The 23,635-nt window shown below is 38.8% G+C and overlaps 1 protein-coding gene across 4 annotated transcripts in view; it reads right to left on the bottom strand.

Moving 5' to 3' along the window:
* The window catches only part of ppp6r2a (protein phosphatase 6, regulatory subunit 2a), a 50,595-nt gene that overhangs the window by 7,753 nt on the left and 19,207 nt on the right, over nt 1–23,635 (bottom strand). For 3 of the 4 annotated variants that reach the window (XM_066723887.1, XM_066723890.1, XM_066723889.1), the window contains 21 exons: nt 23,209–23,454; nt 16,876–17,062; nt 16,191–16,328; nt 15,068–15,133; nt 14,341–14,453; nt 13,634–13,747; nt 13,383–13,509; nt 12,897–13,049; nt 12,460–12,648; nt 11,514–11,578; nt 10,849–10,964; nt 10,515–10,600; nt 10,348–10,428; nt 9,631–9,728; nt 9,248–9,305; nt 8,130–8,257; nt 6,795–6,979; nt 5,391–5,565; nt 4,748–4,836; nt 4,137–4,344; nt 1,559–1,582 (listed from right to left, as the gene is read on the bottom strand). In XM_066723887.1, the coding sequence (XP_066579984.1) occupies nt 1,559–1,582; nt 4,137–4,344; nt 4,748–4,836; nt 5,391–5,565; nt 6,795–6,979; nt 8,130–8,257; nt 9,248–9,305; nt 9,631–9,728; nt 10,348–10,428; nt 10,515–10,600; nt 10,849–10,964; nt 11,514–11,578; nt 12,460–12,648; nt 12,897–13,049; nt 13,383–13,509; nt 13,634–13,747; nt 14,341–14,453; nt 15,068–15,133; nt 16,191–16,328; nt 16,876–17,062; nt 23,209–23,435 (2,627 nt within the window). In that variant the 5' untranslated portion in view covers nt 23,436–23,454. The remainder of the gene's footprint in view (nt 1–1,558; nt 1,583–4,136; nt 4,345–4,747; nt 4,837–5,390; nt 5,566–6,794; nt 6,980–8,129; nt 8,258–9,247; nt 9,306–9,630; nt 9,729–10,347; nt 10,429–10,514; nt 10,601–10,848; nt 10,965–11,513; nt 11,579–12,459; nt 12,649–12,896; nt 13,050–13,382; nt 13,510–13,633; nt 13,748–14,340; nt 14,454–15,067; nt 15,134–16,190; nt 16,329–16,875; nt 17,063–23,208; nt 23,455–23,635) is intronic. The other variant, XM_066723891.1, reaches the window with a different exon arrangement.

The following is a 23,635-nucleotide window of genomic DNA, read 5'->3' as shown; positions in this document are numbered from 1 at the left end:
TCTTCTCGAATCTAGGTTGTGTGCTCAAGCAAAAGGCATAGCTAGGCACTTGCAATGTTTTAAAATACATCAAATACACTTTTCTTTATGTGCAATGAAGCTATACAGAGTAATAAACTAATTTTAGCTATAACATCTTACATTCAGTAGGACTGTGTAGACTCGAGATATTCGAGAAAGTCTGGCCATAATGGAAGCTGAACAGCTTTTCCAGTACAATATTGATTTTCTAAAAGTATGGTGTGATTACACTGAGTGCATCAAGTGTCACACTTCAACATCAATTGATTCTGCTCTGGTTATATGAAGGACATGTTATCGATTCTATGGTAACTATTGGGTGTGCCAAGAACGGAGAACTTTGACCATGGTACCCCAAAGGTTTAAAGGAAATAAAACAAACTCATCAAGGCAACAAAGCGATCACAAACACTGGGGTGCAACACAACACAAAAACAAAGGGCTCGACTGTTCTTCACTAGCACATGGGGACATGTTGGAACAGACGATGCACTAGTCACATGCAGCACACAGATTTAACGCCTAAATGTCGCGTATGGTTACACCCATCCCTGCATCAGATTTGAACAGCTATGAACTACTACAATGACAGAATGGCGCTAGGACATGAATTCTCTATCTCCTGTGACAATGGTGCACAGCTTTCAAAGGGGAATGGAGGACGGGGACAGTCAAGACTCCAGAAGTGTGCCGTTTAGACATATCCACATGGAAAGCATGACCCTTTGAAGGGAAAGAAACTCTTGTCATAAAGAAGAGCTCAGTTTTGAGAATGAAACCCTTTGCCATACCACAGGACTTCCACTGAGTTCTCCAGTCAAACTAATTAGTTCATGCTTGCCTAAAACCATGGATACTGTGAAAACCTAAGAGTGATGTACCGAAGCTCTGAGGACAAATAGTAAAACTGTTATGTCTACAACGTTTCTATGAATTGAGCAGAGATGCACAGCTTATTACCTTTCAGTACTATAACATAAATATCTTTGAAATATTTAAAAATATTTATTTCACTCTATATCCTGCTTAGGGTGCCAAGTCATTTTGTCAGGGAATCCTAATATATGTTGTGACTCCTGGACTAATTTCTTCTCTTTTTGGTTTAATGTATCTCAAAAGACATTTAAAACCTTAAGTGACAGCATATTGTAAAGCTGCCACCTAAACAAATGTAATCAGTCCTGACATCCAGATATGAATCCCTTTAAGACTATATGCAATGACCCTGAGGAGTTTAGTCTGGCTTTCTGTTTGCAGGTGTCAGGTGTTTATATGTACCCTGCAGACCACAAAACGAAGAGGAAGGCCAAAAAGGATCCTGATTAAAAATACATTAAAAGTTCAGGACATTGAAGCTGTTCTTCTTCCATCTTTCATTTTGTGTTTGAAAGGCTTTTACAAAGTACCTCACATGTATAATTTCCATTTAAACTCTAATATTTTGCATTTTTTTATTTTAATTTTTATTGGACCGCTAGAAAAAGGGTCACCTACTATGTGGATATTTCAAACTCACTGTACATCATTTGCTACATACCCTCTAACTGCAGGCCTAAATATTCTGAGCCACAGCAGCAAGGAACGAGGGGAGAGAAAAGAGAGGGAGAGAGAGAGACCACTATAAGAACAGCAGACATCAAACGCTCAGCATGTCACAGTAAAGCACCATTTATTGCACTGCAGAAAGAAACATCTGGGATGGCCGAGATGTTACCCCATGTGATGTGCATGCAAAGCAGTGTTGAAAGAATTCAGCAAGGAGACATGGGTCTGTACACAGTGCTCTAAACGCGTCATTATACTTGTGCGACATCTTGCCAGCCCTGCTGCTGCGAGGAACAGGGTGAGAGAAGACGGGAGAACGAAATCAAGGAGTGCTCAAGAGTTTGCTGGCTAGATAGCCTTTGCACAGCTTTTTCAGCAGGGGACTTACTATTCTGGTCTTTATTTGAAATGTTAGACTAACAAAATATTGAACTTAACTCATATTCATAGAGCATCCAAAATGAAATGTTTCTGAATGAGAAAAGGAAACAAGGAATTAGAATCTTAAATATTTTCAGATCATTTCAGATAAGTGGGCATAAGACCTCTTAGATCTTGTTTTAATTGGCAGACCCTAATTAGAAATTATTTTTAGAATGGATTAACTAATGTGAGGAGTGAAGGGTTTTGAATTATTGTTGATATTTTAACCAGGTTTCTAGAACAGTTTTCCTAAACTGTACATTTATATTATTGAAACTAATGCACACGTATACTGATAGGAAAAGGGTCTTAAAAATACTATGGAAGTACTTTAAAGCATTTTTAAATAGGGTATTGTACAGTATTTAAAGTTACATATTTTAAAAATATGGGTAAACTTAATTCTTGTTAACATATTTATTTGAAAGTAAAACCACACATATTTGAATATATAAGTCCACCTGTGAAATAGCTTTACACAGCCAGTAAACTCCTCTGTATACATTGTGAGTTATAGCATCCACTACCAATTAATCGATACCGCAAGGATGCCATTTCCTACACTATAAAACAACGTGGATAAATAAATGGTGCTTTGCTGTAAAGTAAAGGGTATCGTTGCTGGCTATGAAATGATTGAAAAAGAGCAATCCCCCTTTACTTTCAGGTTCTGAACAAGAAAGAAAATTAAATAACTTAAAAGACCAATACAGTATCCCTTTGTCTTTGAAGTGCAAGAAATACAACATTACTGAGCACAAAAATGTAATTTTGTAAATATATAAAAAAAAAAAAAAAAACTTAATTGGGTTTGCATTTTCAAAGTGTTCAATGACTGCAACGGAGTTCAGTTTCTTTCCTTTGGTCTAACTGTTCCCATCTGACAAAAACACACAAAACTTTCAAGACAAAGGGATAGCCACTACTCCAGAAGTACTCTTAAGCTTCTGTGTGCTCCAACAACACGTACTGATGTAGGGATTGGGTCAAATATACATCACAGGTCACAAAGAGAGAAAGAAAGAAAAAACTGCCATGGAAAAGATCCACTGTTTTTGTACCTGGATGAGTCCTTCGCTCTAGTTGCCAAGCCCAAGGATGTTGCCAGAAATTAATGAACACAGTGAATGATAAACAGTCATAAAACATGATCAGCATTGCTTGAAAACTGCAGGAATGGCTAGGCTGTCCCATTGGGAAACTAAATCCCAGGTAGGGAGACTAGGGGAGCATCTATCATTCAACACAATAAAGAGAAAGGCAGGGTTTCTGTGTGTGGAAAGTGTTAAACCCAAAGCTAAGATGATATAAAAGAGAAAATGCTGCACTCAAATTTTGAGGATCTGCAGTGTAAAATCACACCTTCAGTAAACAAAAATGGTAATTGAAAAAGTCTTAGTAATTGAAAATGATAGATTTCAAATTAATGGTATGAAAATGTATCTCATTATAAAATATAGTTTATCATAATTATCCTGTGGAAGAGAAAGGGAAAATTATATTTTTAAAACACGTATACAAAGCATGAAGGAGGTTATATTTAGTGGACAACTATTGCTATCAAGAATATATACTCAGAGAGAAAAATACAGCTCTGGAAAAAATTAAGAGACCCCTTAACATTGCTTTCTGAACTTGGAGTGATCTCTGAGTAGAGCTGTATATGCCATAATATAATGAGCATCATCATGTGCATTGTAACACAAATCTAACTGACTACACAAAGTGCCAAGTCAGATTTATTTCTCAGAAGGCTTTTCCCTGTTTTGGAAACTCTCAGCATGTAAAGATAAAGTGTCACAGGGTACCGAAAGAGATTACATCTGATCGTCACTTGTCTTTAAAGGACATTTTAAAGATTGAAAGATATGATTCAGGACCTTTCACTTCCATTCCAGGAAAGCGGTCACTTGGCGTTCCACAGGAGGAGTAAACATCACCACCTATGTCTCTGCCAGAGAATGCAGAGCTGCCAAATATAACTGTGATATTGCACAAAAGGGGCCTAGACATTCAACAAGAGTTTACAGCCGTGACCCCCTGTGTTCAGGGACATATTTCTCTGTGGCTCTGCAGGTGGTGTTGCCTGTGGTCTGCAAACTGCGCAGCGGGGATCGAACGGACCTTCCCCTCGGGTCTTAACGCACCTTGTGAAGACGGCTTTCTCGTTTTTGGCATCCATGGTGAGTTTGATGGTTTCGTGGCCGGCGCCCGTGGTGATGGTCTCGGTGACTATGTCCGTCTTGTCCTCGTCCTCCTCGCTGTCGGAGCCGCCCGAGGAGCTGCTGTCGGACGCCACCAGAGGGGCCTTGCGGGTCACGCACACGTTCCACACGCAGGGGGAGGAGCCCATGACTGCGATCAACAACAACACAACACATAATTGTTCCTGCGCCTAGACGCATTGATATCTTAAGTAACTTAGACCTTAGAGCCACAAGTGTAAGGTGTGAATTTCCAGATTTGTCTCGGAGGTGTTTTTGAGAGTGCTTCTACAAGCCACAAGGTGGTGCTGTGGTGCATAAAAACATTCAATCAAAATAAAGATAAAATGCAAATCAAAAACAAAAATGGTCACATAACAAAGAATATTCATATTTGTATGCAAAGCCAATAACACAGAAAAAGGGTAAGTGAAAGTATCAGAAGAGTAATGCCAACTGTCAAACTCAAGGTTTTTGGAGAGTGCATTAAAAGCAAAAGCAACAAATGCTCTTCACTGAACACCTGTGCAAAGCAGTGCTGATCGTCCACTTACAGTTCTTATCCTGGTTTTGTTTGGGATGTCCTTCAGAGTCGTTACTCTCCGAGTCGACAGGAGAACTACATCTGGGGCCTGACTCTGAGCTGAAAAAACAGCATTTACACATGAAAACCTACAATAAAGGAGCTTCATCCGTCTCCTGAATGAAGAGTTGAGTCAGGAAAAGCCTTTAACTACATTGTACTATTTTGCCACTCATTAAACTAGAGAATAATAACTGAGAAGCTACAGTTTCAATATTTTCTACTTCTACTTACTTCCTTGGATTTTTTTCTCCACTCACAATTTAAGTTCAATTAGTGGCGAGTGCTGTATTGAAATACTTATTAATTACTTAATAAATATTAATTACAACAAATATTACACAACATCTATGTATCAGCCATTACCGGATTAAATGAAACCCGAACGACAGTAGAATAATTGCTTAAATTTAACAAATCTAAAAATAGAATTACAATTATGAAAAATTACTCTCATATACATCGCAAAGCTCACAAATGAAACATCTGCTAGTTATACAGTTCATCCCACACATACTCATAGCATCATCATTTTTTAAAAGACGACTGCAGTGCTGTTAATTTTCAAACGGGGCTCTACTATAAAAGAGTTGGCATCGAGGACTGACACTCACCAACAGAAAGGCTGGAAATCGGTGAATTTTGCCCATCCTTTCTCCTCAGTCTCGGTGGTGGCGGTGGTATGTGGGGTGACAGCAGAGTCCCACACGCTGGAGCCCACGTCCACAGCCACGCAGGGGACAGGGGACTTTGAGTTGATGTCTTCAAAATTAGCTGTCCAGCCAGGGCCTGTAAAATAAGGAACGCAAGCTCTACTAATACTGGTACTGCGAGAATATAAATCACTGGGCTTTCTTATGAAAGAGCAGTCAAAAAAACGAAAAAGGAATTAAGGTTATCATTACAAATTGCATGTGCTTATTAGGAAGTTACAGTAGCAACCTGCAAAGGAATCAGACCTTTTTTTAACCACAGGTTGGTTTTTTGCCATGGTGCGCCAGTACACAGTATTCTGGACAGCATGCATGAATCATATGGCATCTACGATCACTATAACAGCAAGTCCCAAAGCTGGGGGGGTAACATCGTGGCTCAAGGTGAAAAGCACAGTAGATAAGGTTTCAGGCCCTGTGCTCAGAGTCCTGACCTCAATCCCATAAAATAATTGGAACTGGGAATCAAGAACAGACTGTAGGAGACCAGCTTCTCATGCTAAACTATATATCATAGGTCAGGAGTATTTGCTAAGTAGTCCCCTGGCCAAAGGATTGCAACTGTTGTCCAAATGCATTTGCTAATAAACTTAAAATATCTAAAAACCTACAAAACCTGCACATAGTACATTCAAAAATAAATTATAATAATGAGACTAACATTTGTTTTGTTAACTTATTTCTAGTGCAGTGAGACTGATAAACACTGTTTTAAATGTGTTTTAAGTCCATAGAAAGATTTCCAACTGTACGTGAAAAGTGAGAGGAGTCCGTATGGTTTTCATTAAACGGAGAATGACGGATGATGGAGCTGCCGTTACAGCAACTCACCACTATTGTCAAACACTTAAAAACTACAAAAATCCTCACAGGCTGTTTCAATATTCAGCCATTTCCAAAACACACCACATGATACAGGAACAGTAACGCAGATTAAATGCTGAAGCCAGCTGCTAAGTGGTTTTCATACATGGAAGAACAAACCTTATGACTAATCGGTCTGCCGGACAATAAACCTAAGACAGGAGGGGAATGATCATCGGAGGGAACAAAGGGAATTTCTAAAGTGGTTAAGACATAATTGTTAATCGCTGTAAAGCTTTTTCATGTTGGAAACCACAACCATTGACGGGATAAACTACAGGCCACATTCATCGTGACTAATAAAATACACACACACACACAGAAAGGCAGAAGAAAAAAGCATCAGTACAATATAACTTCGATACTTGATCTCCCTTTTCCCATAAACTGTGTGATGTCACACCCTTCTCTATCCCAGTAGGCCCAAGAAAAATTCCTTACTTTCTGCTGATTCGTTCTCTTTGCCTTCAGACTGTTTTTTGTTTTTGTTGTTTTCCGTGTCAGTGATGGTGGCCTCCTTTGGCTCCACCTCCTCCTCTTCCTCGTCCGACTCGATGCTTCTGTCCTGCTCTCCGTTCTCCACATCGCTCTTTGAGGAGCTATCCGACGTGCGGGACACTCCAAACCTACAAGTGGGTAGAGATTTGCCACAGTAAGATATGCTAGTCATGATCGTACAGTGTCAACGCTCAGAGAGACGTTAGCAATACAACGTGCTCCTGTGTGGCTTTTACATCTATACAGCAGAAGCAATTGATGGATGAAGCTGATGATTTGGATGCTAAAAGGCGTGAGAAGACTTATGTTTTGTGTACGTGAAATGAAGCCCTGATTTATTCATGACTGTGTAGAAAGTCACTCAGTTTGAATACTATGTTGGTTTAAATAATGTGAAGAATGTTTTATCAAAACAGAGCTGGGGTTTCAGGATGGAGACAACACTTGAGAGACCCGTTAGGAAAGAGTTTTATGGATCAAAAATGGCTGAACTTTGAAGCTGAGATTCCTAGGATGGAACCAAAAAGCAAAACAGATGATTTACATCTCATGTCAAATGCATTTTGATCCAAACTTTTGACCATACGAACTCAAAGTATATTATAAGCCCAAATTGAGGGTAAAAATGTTTAATGTGATTCCACAGTCGACAAAAAGCTTCAAATGACATTTAAAAATGTGAAATTATTTTTTTAAGAGGACAGAACGGAGACCCAAGCTGGCATAATTAATTACCCTCGGGCACTGAGTACATCTCTGCCTGAAATTATATTCAAAGGGTTATCCATGCAGCAACAGTTTGTTTGATTATATTTTTTTATCTAAGTTATTATTTGACAATGGTAATTATAACACACACCACACCTGTTTATACCACAGTGCATTTAGGCTGTAAATATGGACAAGGAAGAGTACAGCTGTATAGCACATATTTCTTTATTGAACATATCAAAACATTCCAGGTACATTGAAATGTAGCACCCTGTCTAGGAAACAAACTTTTGTTTTACCTCAAGCATGCCGTGATTTTTTTTTTTTTTTTTTTCTATGGAGCCTTACAGTTATATATCCAACAAATGTAGCATTACATCAGTACCTAAACATGGTACTGCATTTATTAGCAGCACAATAATGATGGCAAATTCCAAGAACAAAAAGAAAGCTAACAGAGCATGACTGTCAACTAAGAGGAAACCGCAGTACAAAGCAACTAAATACAAAACTGTATTCAGTACACTAGGAGTCTTCTAACAGAGTGCCACCTATAGACTCATGTACCTTGTTCTTGATTTGACTTGCGTTGCATAGTTTATTTCTTTCTCTTCCCAGATATCCTCTTCATCTTCATTGTCATCAAACTGCTGTATTCTCTCTTTACAGCATGCCTCAAACACAGCTGCGTTGCTCTAGAAGGTCAAACAAAAACAAATGCTGAAAACTACAAGTACTTTACTACAGAAATAGGTTTGGGGAATGTTGTGAATGTTTATTCAAATGGATGTATATATTTCATCATGTTGATTTAATTGACTTCTGTAGGTTTGGTGGTTTAATTTGTACTGCGATTGCCTGATTTCTATGTTTTTATCGGGATATACATAATAAACTAGAGGAATACCATTCCTACACCTACATTCCAATGACGTTTCAGGACACTTCAATACTAGTGGTGAAGGTTTCAAAGAATTTGCATTTGTTTTTAATAAATAGTTTTGTTACATTTAACTAAACTATTGAAAACACAACACAGATTGGCTGCTGAAGGTTACAGTGGAACCTGGACCAAACCATTTTCTTATGGGGAGAAGAGGGAGTGATTTTTATATATAATGAAAATAAACTTTTTCCACTGTAAAGATGAGTGTCTAATCTTGTGTGATTTATAATAAGTTTATAATACATTGAGGGGGTGTCTCTTATTGTATAAGATGCTGTTCGGCGCAGTTTGTGCCGAGCTTCACTTCGTGACCCTCTTGCCCAGACTACACAAGATGACATCTCATATACAGTAAGAGACACCTTTTACATGACATATTAACTTATAATATCAGGTGTTCGACTACAGAAGCAGTCAGGGCAAAGTGTGCCATCTCTCTGCCACATTATCAGGGGCAGTGCAGGGAATCCAGCACAGACCCAAACAGACTGCAGTGTTTCCCCGATAAGCAGCAGTTTTGAAGCGGAGGCACCAATGCAAAATCCTGCATTGGGCCGCATTACTCAACATATGCAGAAAGCTGTACAGAGTGAAAGCATTTGTCGTTCTGAAGTGCAGAGTCAAAACGCCACCTCCTCTCATTCAGAGTATGCACTCAAAAACACTGCAAACAAAACAACACTGATTAGCATTATGTAAGAAACATCATTATCTCTGACATTGAAATAAGACAACTTACGCTTTCATCATCAGCATCTAAATTGAAGTTTATTTCTGCAATCCTATCAAAGGTGGCACTATAAAGAAAAGAAAAATGCATTAGTAGCTTTTTTATTGTTTTTATTGCTATTGCCTTTATGTCTTGTGTATTTGATGTTTTAACGAAATAATAATTTGAAGTGGTTTTACATTATGAAATCATTAATAATGGTACAAGACTAAGGACTAATAAATGTTTTAAGAGAAGTAACAATTTAATCTGATAAGCAATTGAACAATAATAATCTGAAGGATCAACGTTAGCAGTGACTGTTAACTATATAGCAGTGCCTTACACTGAAAGAAAATGTGGGTATAGATTTTTTTTTTTTTTTCAATAAAACATATTAGAATAAACCTTACTTAATATTATCATCATGTTCAGCAAATTCCTCATCATTAAATCCAAACTGGTCAACGAAGTTGGCCGTCATCTGCTGAATCTGATAGTCTGAGAATGCCTAGACATGGGCCAAAGGAACAACTGGTCAAAATAAGCTCTCAAAAATCATACCATTTGTGAAATGAATCAACATTATTCAGGTAACATTTAAATGAAAATCTGACACTACAAAATATTTTTAAAGACATTTTATGGGACTAACTTATGCAATGTGATGTTTAACACATAGATATTATTGAGAGAAGTGGCTTCAAATGCACCATCAAGATTGTTTTTCTTTTTAATATTCCACATTTTCCATAATATTGTAGAGACTCAGTCTATGCTTCATTTGTTTTTGGTGGATTCAGGCCTAAATGCCAGTGGTTTTGTTGGTGTATTGAAATAGCTGCCGAGAGATTTTAAAAGAGTGATAAATATATGATCATTAACTGTAATCTGCACTGTAAATTTTTTGACCCACTGTGAAAAATTTACTATAAACAAAATCTTTCACAAATCTCCAAAACCAGAATATATATTTTCAAAACCTTATTGTGCTTTAAAGGGGCAACTTTACTTAATGGTCTTCTAATTTAGCCTTGAAAAAGACCACCGTTCAGAATGACTGCAGTACTAATGGCATCCTGTATATCCTGCACCAGCATAAAGAGCAGATCGAGGGAGAAGGCTGCTACCTGCTGAAGCGACAGCTCATTGGGGAAGGGGCTCTCGATGTCGTCGTCCTCACTGGAAGAGTGCAGGTTGTGCGTGCTCACCTGGGAAAACAGAGGCAGGCTTTTAACAAAGGTTCACCTTAGGTTTAACAACACAAGAACAGACCAAGATCGGAGCAGGGCCTCACCAGATCTACAGTGTTTCTCCTGTTAGTCTCCGTCAGGGTCTCCTCCACAAAACTCTCCCACCGACCTCGGCAATCCTCGGGCAGCTCTGCAATACCACAGTAGAGAAAGTGTTAACGCAAGTGTAGAAGGCACAAAAGCTGTTCAAATAAACACATTTAATGAGGAATTCTGTATTCATCAGAATTGTGAAATAAGTATAATTCTGTTACAAACAATATATAGATAATCATCATCGTCATGTGTATTCTGATATATTCACAGACAGAGAAATATGGTCAAGTCATAAAAGATTCACAAAGCAAAGTCCAGTGTAAATAGTCACTATATTAATACCTTTGATGAGGTCACTAATCTGTGCCTGGACCGGCCCTTTCTCCATGTTCTGTACCACAGTATTGGCTATTCTAGTAAGGTGCCCCATATTGCCTCTTCTCATCCCACCTTCTGCCCTACAACAGAAGAAGTTTAAGTATATTTTGTATCTGCCAAGAATCAAAATACATGTTTAAAATTAAAACCTAAACATTCCATAAATTAAGGTAATTAATTATGACAAGGAAAAACATTATATTTCTAAGTGATTCCTACTGTAATGTCAGAAGAACTTAGAATTATATATCAAATACTATTAATACCTGCAAATATCAAATTGTTCCTCCATGTGCACCAGTAGAAAGGCGATTACTAGAGACTGATGTGGAGCTGTAGGTGATTCAGCAGGCAGTCGGTTGACCTTTTGGTCTATATTTAGAAGCAGACAGCTTCTGTTCTGGCCCACAGTGTAGCCTAATTGTGCCAGAGGATGGTGTAATTCTAGATTACTGAAGCTGCCTCCCATATTTCACTCGTAGCATTAGCCATAATATGTAAATCCTGGCCTACAGAAACAAAGAAATTTGACCAGATGCTCAATATCGATCATCTGCCGATTCCACGGTTTATTCTAATAGTCCCTTAATTCTGACACCGACACGGCACGTTCCATAGAAGTCTCTTACTGTATTTTGTCATTATCTTCCCAGGCATCCAGTATCCTCTGCACCAAACAGCACTTCTGGAAAAGCTTTAGAGAGACAAAGAACATATTACCAGAACACATAGGCGAAGAGAAAAGTCTGACAGGTGTTTTCCTTTTCAAGAAACGTAAACATTAATAACAAAACATTGTTAATAAACAGTCGTTATCCCTAGCCTGCTATAAATTGAATGGAATACCCTCGCCTATCCGGTTAAAAAAAGAACAGTTAAGTAACATCTGAGAATGGTCGGCCTAAAGTGGTCTAGAATCTCAAACTCAAAACTTGTCACGAATCACATATGCAATGCAATGCTGTGGTAGGAATGGAATGAGATTGTTGACATAATTTATTATGCGTTTTCTTTTGAATTTTATTTCTGAATTTTCATTATCGAGGCTGCAAGTCTGTTATAAATATACTCCGTCTGTCGTTGTGCTAAACGGCAGTGAGCATTGGTCTGGTGTCACATAAGATTTCAATGGTATTACCACTATGAATTTGGACTTCACCAACACTGCAGCTTTTATGTCGCTTATGTGTCTTCTCATAAACTATCTTCTGCTTTTTACAAATTGATCTATTCAGTAATATAGAATATTCCCTCATGAAACATCACAGTTAGCACTTGCAAATATATATTAAGAAAAATGGCTTAATTTATAATAAATGCAGCAGAAATTGTTTTTTTTTTGTTGTGATATTTTTAACAATAATAAACAGCACCTATCTGTTGAATGTCATCTATGTTGTGTGCATTTCAAAGCCACAATTACATATGGCTCATATACAACTTATACAAATTTTCGTATTTTTCATTGTATCATTTTATTCTTTTTTAACAGATTTGTGGCACCGATAGAATTCTAGCAATCAGAAAAGAAAAACAAAGGAGAGAAAGGGAAAAAGAAAGGGCGGTGAAGCCTACATGAGCCACCAGGATGTTGTGAGAGGAGCTGTCGGGGTTGTCTGCGCTGGCACTGACGCTGGGCTCCTCTTTATTCCCGGGAGTCACTGCAACTTTCTCTTCCTGGGCCGAGTGGTTCAGAATCGCTGCTACACACAGCTCCACTTGGAAGTGCAAAAAGTTATTCCAGGTGTATTTAAAAAATAAATCCTAGGCACACAAAGAGAACCGTTAGTGCAATGCAGGGAAATCGGTCTTAAACTTATTTAGCTACACTATGACATTCAGCGGATCATTCCTGAAAAGCCTAGCACTTATCATGGGGAAGATTATGAATTATAAATACAAACAACAGAAAACAGTTATTCCCCTAAGACTAATTTTAGCTTTTTCCCTTTTTAAAAACATGAAAGAGTATATTGAACATTTATTCAGGAATAAACAATACTTCCACTTACAAGTAGAAGGTCCATGGTATTTAGCCTACAAAGCTCCTGGTTTATGCTGGGCATGCTTGTTTGCAGCAAGGAGGCGATCAGTCTGGCTACGTGAAGGCGGGAATTGCCCAGTGGCTCTTCAAGCACTCCGATTGTGGTCAATATTGCACATTTCTGTTCAAAACAAACACATATATAGTTATATACATTTACAGTATAAATCTAAAACGAAGGGGGTTTATTTTGCAATTACTATGCATTACAATTTCCGTAATGAGTGGGAACATACTTCTTAAACTCTGCAGAAGAAATGCATGCAATAACAGCCTACAAGTTTAAACAGGAATCTCCAAAGCATCATGGGACTTGAGCGGTACATTTCAGTCTCTCTTACTTAATGTCTCTGGTATGTGAGCAGTTTATCCAATGCCCAGTTTTGCTTGATTTCTGAAGAAACCAGGCCAAAGCATTATATTTGTTCATGAGAAAATAAAGTGCAAGGGTTACCTTAGGAGGTTCAAGAAGAAGCTGCTGAAAATCCTTTAGATGAGGCTCAATACCATGTAATATGCTGCTATTGACAGTGTAAGACCTTTCATATCCCTGAGTACACAAATCCATCAGCCCTTCAACCCTGAGGAGAAAAGCAAAAAGCCCGTGGTGACTTACAGTGTAACGTCCCCCATCTCCTCCAGCTCTTAAAATGGATAGGAGCAATTTAAAGACATTGAGACGAATGGCACTGTGGCCCAGCTTACCCAGGCCTCCTGGTTTCTAATAATGTAAGTAGCACTTGAGTTCCATTGACTATGCAGCTTTCACTCTTATCTCCTTCAAACATATTCTTCAACAGCTCTTCAACACTTTCCTGCCTGCCAGAGACACAAGGAGAGTAAATGAGTTTCTTCTGCCTGCGAACATGTCATTTTAGCATTTGCTCAACAGAAGACGGTAGTATGTGAACAGTGCACATGAGCGAGGCATATATCGGGACCTTAAATCAAGAGGAACAGTGACCTTAACACTTAACTTTGTTGACCAAAAAAATCAATGCAAAAAAGGGCACGTAAACAACCTTGCCATCGCCAAACTGACACTCTCTACTATCGAGTTTTCAGGCATTCCTGTGTGAAATCAGTGCGATTGCCAAAGGCAGCAGCAGAACAAAGCATGGTTTTGTTTGAGTGAAATCCAGCATGGCTCTCCTGCAGGCGGTTTATGTTAAGTTAAGGGGAAAAAAAAGGAAAAACAAGTTAAGTGTTCACACATTTTTTTGTCTTTTTTGATAGACATTTTCATATTAGCAAAACGACTTCCTTTTCATGTGTTCTACATTTCACAGCTGACTGAGCTGTCAGCAGAGAGAGGTTTTCGAGATCATGAAATAGATGCTAAATTGTGATTTTTGAGGGTAAACAAAGAGACAAAGCTTTCTAAACTGCATGTGGAAGGAGGAGACACTTACGACTCGAGCACAGTGAGTAGGGGGTCAGGCTCTGTGGTGTCCTGCAGCTGAGTTGCCTGGTCCCTGCTCAGTCTAATTATATCACAGAGTGTTTGAGAAGAATTCGATTGTTTCTAAAAATGGGGGAAATAGAAAAAAAAGAGAGAGGCGATTTTCATCACTATTTCATATGTGAACAGTTGAAGACTCACACTAAAGCCAGTGACTGTTGCCTATGCTTTGCCTAAGAAGTGTACAGCCATCTGAGGCAGCTAACTGAGACTGTTTGCATATTTTGTTTGTGGGAGCTGCTGCCCCATCCAAAGCTCAGCTTCAGATGGCTGATACAGCTGCAAATGCCTGAATTGGGGCACTTCCGCCTTGCTTAGTCTACACGCCAGATCTGCAGTGTTCTGACTCACACAGTGCATTGCATGGTTCAGTTCAGGAACCGAGAAAACAAATAAGAGAAACAAATCTTTATCACCGTGCATCTTCTAATCGAAAATACCTATTTGCCTGGATGTGTGGTATTTGTATATTTTATCAATAGATGTCACATTTAATTATTACTATATCAATTTAAACTGGGTTTCAAGATGGCACTTGCCTGTAGGAGTCACATGTGACAAAATCTGTACCATATTCAAAACAAAGACAAAGCACCCCCATTCAGATTCATGCGTTTACACTTTGTTTCACTAATCTGTAGCCAAACTATAAGCTTTGTGATACAGACTTAGCCTACCTCTTCGTCTTTTCCTATTTGAATAAGCTCTATGAGTCTCTGAATCAGTCTCTCCTTATTAAGCCACTGAAAAGAAAGAAGAAAAAACAGTGTAAAGTACAAATCCTGCTGCATTCTATAGTGGATGTTGTGTCATATTACTACATAAGTTTTACTCCTCCAGGGGTGGCATACAACAATACTCATTTTAGAGTCAATTTAGGACAGTATCACCAAAAGCAAGTGATTCATTCTGTATAACCACAAAACACATGATATTTTAATATCTTTCAGTTCAAGGCTAAATACAAATCTGAGCAGATTTCTCTTCACACGGTAATATAAATACGTTTTCACGGGCAAGATAAATGCTTTATTGTAAGTTTCATGATTAAATGAAAAATGCTGACATGGATTTAAAAATAACAGGTCTGCCAAAATAGGGTAAACACACATATTTATGATTAACTAGGAACCGTTACACATTTCCTTCTACATAGCAGATTTTTCTGCATTTTCACAAAATATTTTCACACATCATTACGTTTTGAACACAATTCCCAGATACCTATTTTTATATATTTAGAAACAAAAAACATAAAAAAAAAACATTTTAGGGGTACCAAAATGTTACCAGAAGCTTCACATATAATAGGTTCATTGCTTTATACAATGGCCACTTAGAAGTATGATTCTCTACCTAATGGTTCTGCGTTTAGGTGGAACAGACTTTATGGCTTTAATATGCGTCTGCAGTTAATTAACACCTCTGTCACTACTGTCACTTTGCAGGAATAAGGAACTGGAGAAACCTGTTTGCTATTTTATTCCTACTGATACCTCTGAAAAAGAGAAGCTAATAGTGCAACTGTCTGAAATTACATGAGGCCTTTATATATTTGATTTGACAAGTCTACTTTACTTCAAATCCAACACAGCTACATCAAGAAAACACAGGGCTTCATATATGAACATAAGGTTGGATTCATTCTATACATTGTAACTGTTAAAATCAGAAAATAAGTATATAAAAACAATTTATACAAACATCTAAATTCATCAGAATTACAGTAGTTTACAAAGAAAAGGGACCTGACAGGCATGAAATGAGGTTAAATGAGTAAAGGGAAAACCAGTGTCTTACATTCAAGACCTCCTGCCTCAGAGGCGCGGGCTCCACACAGCTGATGAGTCGCAGCAGGAGGTCCATCATGGCTGAAGTATCTATGTGTTTCAGGACTAAGCTGATGAACCCATCTTTCTGCCTTAAGAAAGAGATAACCTGAAGGAAGAAATGAAGGAATTATGACCAGGGGTTAACTTTCTTCAAAGATTCTGTTCCTCTGCTTAACAAAATATCTGAATACATGACAGTTCATGATGAAAAACGCTGTTAGAAATTGAAAATCTGTGATTAATAGTCCATTCTGAGTGAACCAGCCAAATCACAATATTATACATTCTGTTCAGTGATGGTTGGGTTTAATGAGTGGTCAATATGGGTGACCAGCAAAATTTGAAGTAAATAAGGAACAATGCAGTCTAAAATGTTGCATCTTGGCTGTTTTGAGTACAGAATATAAGCAGTTACAACACCTGTGGTATGTTTTTGTTCCTCTTATATTAGACTCAGCATTTTCCAACTACCCTTGTCTGTTCCTAAAATACAAATGTTTTTGAATATTGTGAAGTAGAGCATGAGAACAGATTTGTCAGGGTATTCAAGAAGCGGGCTTCACGCTTTTCTAGCTGCTCTGCCAATCTCTATAGTTTTAGGACCAGTAAATACAAAGGGCGCAAAATCTGTCTTTTCCTTTAATAAATCATACCTGCTCTGTTTTTCTAGCAATGAGGTTGCCAATAGTTTTACTGAAGAAGCTGGCCAGGAGAGGATTGAGGGGGGGATCCTGTTCCAGAAAGCCATACAGTATTTCAAGCAAAGACTCGTCGCCTCCAAGCTTATCATTGATATGGTTCACATCTGATGTCAGCAGCTCACAGGCAATGTTCGGATACCTGAGGATATGAAAAAAATAAGAGGGTTGGATCAATAGGGGAAAATGTAATGCAATTAGCAATGCACACAGAGAGGTTTGCTACCTTACAGAGGAAAAAGAAAGTAAAAAGGAAATCCAACAGATGCTACAGCCTGGCAATGGAGATTAACAGTGTTGATGACCCAATTTACCTCTTATATTATTACAGACTGCTGTTAAATTGAAGGACAGAACCACATATATACATCCATACACAAATATATGGACATATATTTGCAATCTCCTCAAGTTTTCCTTTGATTAGTTGAGATTCACATGATGTTCTCTGGTTTTGACCAACATCTGTACCGCTCTTAATTCCAAGGATCATGATCTTGTCCCCTAAATGAAACATACACTCACCTAAAGGATTATTAGGAACACCATACTAATACTGTGTTTGACCCCCTTTCGCCTTCAGAACTGCCTTAATTCTACGTGGCATTGATTCAACAAGGTGCTGAAAGCATTCTTTAGAAATGTTGGCCCATATTGATAGGATAGCATCTTGCAGTTGATGGAGATTTGTGGGATGCACATCCAGGGCACGAAGCTCCCGTTCCACCACATCCCAAAGATGCTCTATTGGGTTGAGATCTGGTGACTGTGGGGGCCAGTTTAGTACAGTGAACTCATTGTCATGTTCAAGAAACCAATTTGAAATGATTCGACCTTTGTGACATGGTGCATCATCCTGCTGGAAGTAGCCATCAGAGGATGGGTACATGGTGGTCATAAAGGGATGGACATGGTCAGAAACAATGCTCAGGTAGGCCGTGGCATTTAAACGATGCCCAATTGGCACTAAGGGGCCTAAAGTGTGCCAAGAAAACATCCCCCACACCATTACACCACCACCACCAGCCTGCACAGTGGTAACAAGGCATGATGGATCCATGTTCTCATTCTGTTTACGCCAAATTCTGACTCTACCATCTGAATGTCTCAACAGAAATCGAGACTCATCAGACCAGGCAACATTTTTCCAGTCTTCAACTGTCCAATTTTGGTGAGCTTGTGCAAATTGAAGCCTCTTTTTCCTATTTGTAGTGGAGATGAGTGGTACCCGGTGGGGTCTTCTGCTGTTGTAGCCCATCCGCCTCAAGGTTGTACGTGTTGTGGCTTCACAAATGCTTTGCTGCATACCTCGGTTGTAATGAGTGGTTATTTCAGTCAAAGTTGCTCTTCTATCAGCTTGAATCAGTCGGCCCATTCTCCTCTGACCTCAAGCATCAACAAGGCATTTTCGCCCACAGGACTGCCGCATACTGGATGTTTTTCCCTTTTCACACCATTCTTTGTAAACCCTAGAAATGGTTGTGCGTGAAAATCCCAGTAACTGAGGAGATTGTGAAATACTCAGACCGGCCCGTCTGGCACCAACAACCATGCCAAGCTCAAAATTGCTTAAATCACCTTTCTTTCCCATTCAGACATTCAGTTTGGAGTTCAGGAGATTGTCTTGACCAGGACCACACCCCTAAATGCATTGAAGCAACTGCCATGTGATTGGTTGGTTAGATAATTGCATTAATGAGAAATTGAACAGGTGTTCCTAATAATCCTTTAGGTGAGTGTATATGCTTAAATTCTGCACACTGACCTCTTGATCAAAGCCAAGAGGAATATGTACCAAATACTGAACTTGTCATTAAATATGGCATAGTTGAAAACTGTAGGCTAGGTGGTGCTATGGACAACCACATATTAAAAAGCCAGCAGTTAGGTGGCTGGCACAGAACCGCTGTGGTGCACAAGAATAACACTTCGTCAGACACAGTCTCTAATCTCAGCAGGGATGCACTCATTTTAATACTGCCTGTCAGATTTGGGGTTTCATTTAACCTTATTTCCTTCTATGGAGTCGTTTCCCCCCCTTCCTCACTGAATTGAAACAGCCTAACAAAGGGTCCTGCTAGTGGCATGCATTCGACTACTAAGAATCCAGATCAAACCAGTTATGAACTTCAAGAAGATAATTATCACTGTGCTGTTTTTGGACCCCAGAGCAGCAAGTCAGCAATTTACATCTATAATATTACTATGCTCAGACAATATGAAACACACACTTGTCAAAATGTCTGTATGCTCACTGTTTAACAACACTGCTGAAGATAGGGTGACCCTCTCTATACCCAGTGAACGCTGAGGTTAAAATGCTGACAAGGGCTGTTTTTTTTTATCTTTGTTCCTCGGGACATGCTGGCTGTTGCACTTCTGATTGTATTTTGTGATGACTAACATATCCATTTTGGCCATAGAAAAAGTGTGTTGTAGTTATATCTGATAACCAAATGTTTGTAACTGGTATGTTTGGCTATTCAGTATGAAGACCATGTGTGGAAAAGACAGGAGTGGATCAAGGGACTTTGAGGTATTTTTAAAAGTGTGTTTGGGTTTGCAATTACTGTTTGTTCAAAAGAGTATCCAAATTCTAATATTATGCGTTCTGAAGTGCATTTTTTTTTAAATGTCTGTGAGCAGTAAAGATAAAGGAGAACTACTGATGTTTGCAATACACAGGTGTATTTGTACCTGTTGAAGTGTAATTAAAGTTGATTTAGGAAAACAATGTGTGTGTACACAGTATTTGTGCATACAAATAAATCAAAAAGTAAGTAACTGTGCAACTATCAATATTCTATTTATCAGGAGCATATCTGTTAAAAATATGTATTTATTTTAATAAGTTATTAAACTTAACTACTCACGAAGCATATTCAACCACTCCGTCATGCAAGATTTAAGATTGCCCGTCAAGCACTGCTTCACCATTTGGTCAATGACTGGATGGACTGTCATTGTGCTGCAATGTCTACTTGCAGCACAAGTTCAGCTCCTTGTCAGAGAGTTGCCAGTTTTTGAAATTAAATTAAATTAAATTAAATTAAATTAAAAGTATTAGAACAAAACACTTTCACCACTGCAATCTGCCCACTTTAAACCTTTCGAACAGCATTTGATGTATTATTATTTTAATATCAGGGATACGCGTTTCTTTGGAATACACTACTAATAGTTTTGAAAGGACACGCTCTCCAAAAATGTGCCTATTTGGTACCATAGGATGAAGTGCCCTACAACGTGCCAGTTGTGCAGCTGGTAATCAGCGTGCATAAAAGGCAGACACCCTGTCAGATGCCAGCTGAATGAACACCCTACAGGAGGCACAATGCCTGACCCGTAATATGGGAATCAGAACAAGAAAAGAAGGCCGGATCTGCAAAAGTGGAACAGCTGATTGCACATAAAACGCTGTGGTAAAATTGTGCATTTAATCTTGTTTTCTACTATTATTATATTATACATTTAATCAAACTGCCTCTACAGCATCCTATTGTCATTTTACATTGAAAATTCAAACACCAATAACATCTGAGGACACGGCACACCATCTCTGAAACACAGGTGCAGGCAGGTGCTGCTGTCAACCCACAGATCCATCAACCACTCTGTACAACTGAGTCTCAGCAAGCCTTCCAGCTTCACAAGCCTGGGCCAACATTTTGATCTCATACTACAGAGGCAGACCCACAGCCAAGGTGGGAAAACAAGGCAGAGACAACGAAGTGAATGAAAAACATGGAGGAGTGTGTTGATGTATATAAGGCACACTTCATCTGGCTCTTTGATTTTGAGTTTCGCCCCTAAAGGAAAACAATGAACCTGTTATTCTACAACACACCTGTCAGAACAGCAAGTATTAAACACATTTAACATTTTAGATTTTTTTTATTAATGTTTAACAGACAAAACCAAGCCATGTGTTATTGATTTGCTGCACCATAGCAAGCAGAAGATGTGAATCATTTCGCTACATAAAACATTATATGGTGTGTCCTTATTATTATCGAATATACAGGCTTCTGTTGCTTTCTGTAGCCTAAATCATTAATGTAACAGATAAAGATACATGCATGGCAGAACTGTAACAAATCACAGTCACTATGTTTTTCTAAATGCTTTAAAAAACTGAGTTGCCCAAAGTTTTGATAATTCCAAAAAATCAAGTACTGAGTAATATCTTAAGAAAACACTGAGGAAGCAACTAAAACTAAAGTTAACTAAAATGGCAGGTGAGATGGTGAGGGGAAAATACTAAATGTGAATGTCAAGAGATTCTGTATTACAATAGCTTCAACATGTTTTTTTTGTTGTTGTTGTTTTTTAATAGTTTTCAGTCTTAATGTGGCATCTGTCCATAATTAACTGAACTGTGTGTCCTGAATAAAATAATCTGCAAACAACCACAACTAATTCTATTCTTCCTAATGCCTTGGATTCACTATTAAATTCAGTGTAAAAGATCTGACCGTTTTACAGGAAAACATGAAAACTTTTTCCAAACACAAACACATAGGTTCCAGTGCTTCACATTTAGTTACAGGCCTCCATCCTACTTTATCTGAATCAACTTAAAATTAACTACATGTCAACTACTTAATGACATGACAGTTGGCCAGAATATCAGCTCAATTTCCTGCAGTACAGCTCCTGGACAGTCTGTCCAAATGAGTCAGAGATCCAAATAGCAGGCAGAATTATATTTAATGTCTGTGGTCTCACAAGTGCAAGAAGAAACATTAGCAGCTCTCAAGTGCAGACATTTTAACAGATGAAGCTCCGACTGTGTGATTAGTATGGCAGTCACCTGGCACAAGTATCTTAGACTTCCTACAACTAAAACAAAACAACAAAATAAACGCTTTTCACAGTCTCAGTACTGGGCTTCAGTATGTGTATAACACTGCCCGTGTTGAGGTTTTATTTTTCCTTAAAAGAAGAGATTACGAATAATACAACAATGTCTTCCTTTGAACTAAGAGGATATATAGACAGAAGGCGCTTCCCTCTGAGCATGGTTTGAGTAACAGCAGTTGTGGCTTTATTTTTAGGCACCACAGTCATAAGCTGTTGCCATAGGAGCACAACCAAGCTATCAAAACATGCACATCAACTTGTATGACAGAGCACTGTTAAAAAAGGAGCACGAGCACTCACTCATCTAAAACACTACATCCAATCTCTGTGTTTATGGGAAACAAAGAAAAACTATGTACTCTCGTTTACTGATGGCAGAGATCTCTGGTTGTCTCCACCCTTGGTCAGCTGATTAACGTGCATGAGATATACTTTATTACAGTCACTAATTAGACCATAAAGCAAACTGAAGCAAAATAAATATTAGTAAAGGGATTTATTTCGGGGAAACCAACTCATTTCCTGCACTAATAGGAATCATGATTATGTACAAGTTTAAATGATATCCATTTCATACAACAGAATGTAATACTCGTGTTTTTTTTTTTTATTCTGAGCTTTGTATAGTTCTGAAGACTGAACGCGATGAAACCCCATAATAAACTTAAACACTTTCCAAACAAAAAGGACAGAATAACACAAACCAGTGACACGTTTCAAACTTTACCTTGGGTTGTCCAGCTACTACAGTCTATTTAATCTGTTTATAATTTTAAGACAGCCTTTAAATTGACTTATTGGTTTATAATACTTGCTATTATACCTTTTCTGGTGCACAGACTCAAAATTGTATCATTAACACAGTCATTTGTAACCATAAAATATATATATATTTTTTAATTAAAATCCAATGTGAAATTCAGACACTGGCTCTTCTCCCAGTTCCAGAGTGAAGACATATCACTAGCTGGACCACGGCCAACAAACACAAAGCTGGATGCATGATGCTGGCATCTACTGCTGCTGTATAATACCGCTATCTCTTCATTGCACAGAAAAGAGGGTTTAATCGGAGTATAAAGAACACACTGGAGTCATCCTGCACTATGTCATATGTCATACTGCCCAGTATCCTGAGACGCTACATAGGAAATTACGCAATGGAGTCGAGAGAGTGAGAGAGAGAGAGCGCTTGTTGCATGCAGTGTTACAAAATAAAATGGCAAAGAGAGGGAAAGTCGCTGTGTGACGGGGGTTGGTTTTGCAAAGACAGAAGAGGCTACTGCCTACTTTTATGCAGATTTGTATTTCACACCATCTCCTCAAAGCGCCTCATGATGACAAACACTTGCTACGGAACTCCACCGAAGCTCCCTCCCCCTGACCTCTGACCCCTGCCCAGGCCGACCCGGCGAGCAGTCTCACTTGAAGCGGATCTTCTCGTCCATGTCCTGTGGCGGCTCCTGGGTGATCAGCGAGACCAGCTCCTCCATGCAGTGGTCCTGGCTGAGGAAGAGCAGCAGCCGGCGGTTCTGGGCTTTACACTCCTGCAGGATGTCATCCTCGTCCATCAGCTCGCGCAGGGTCACATCCTCCTTGTCGAGCAGCTTGTCGATGTGGGAGGTGGTGTGCAGGTCGAACTTCCAGAACATGGTGACCGGGCACACAGATCTGCGGGGAGCAGGACAGGAGAGACCACAGTCACTGACAGCAAACACAAATATGAACGCATGTACCCAAAGACACAACTTGTGGTTGTCCAAAATTATAATGTGACGCCTGGCTGTGTGTTGCTATAAAAAATATAAAACTGTGAGCTATATTGCTTTATTATTATTGAATACATCTGAAC

This window comes from Amia ocellicauda, chromosome 15 (genome assembly GCF_036373705.1).
Source record: "Amia ocellicauda isolate fAmiCal2 chromosome 15, fAmiCal2.hap1, whole genome shotgun sequence".
In the NCBI taxonomy this organism is placed as follows: domain Eukaryota; kingdom Metazoa; phylum Chordata; class Actinopteri; order Amiiformes; family Amiidae; genus Amia; species Amia ocellicauda.
The sequence above is the reverse complement of the archived record's forward strand: the minus strand, read 5'-3'. Positions and strand labels throughout refer to the sequence as shown.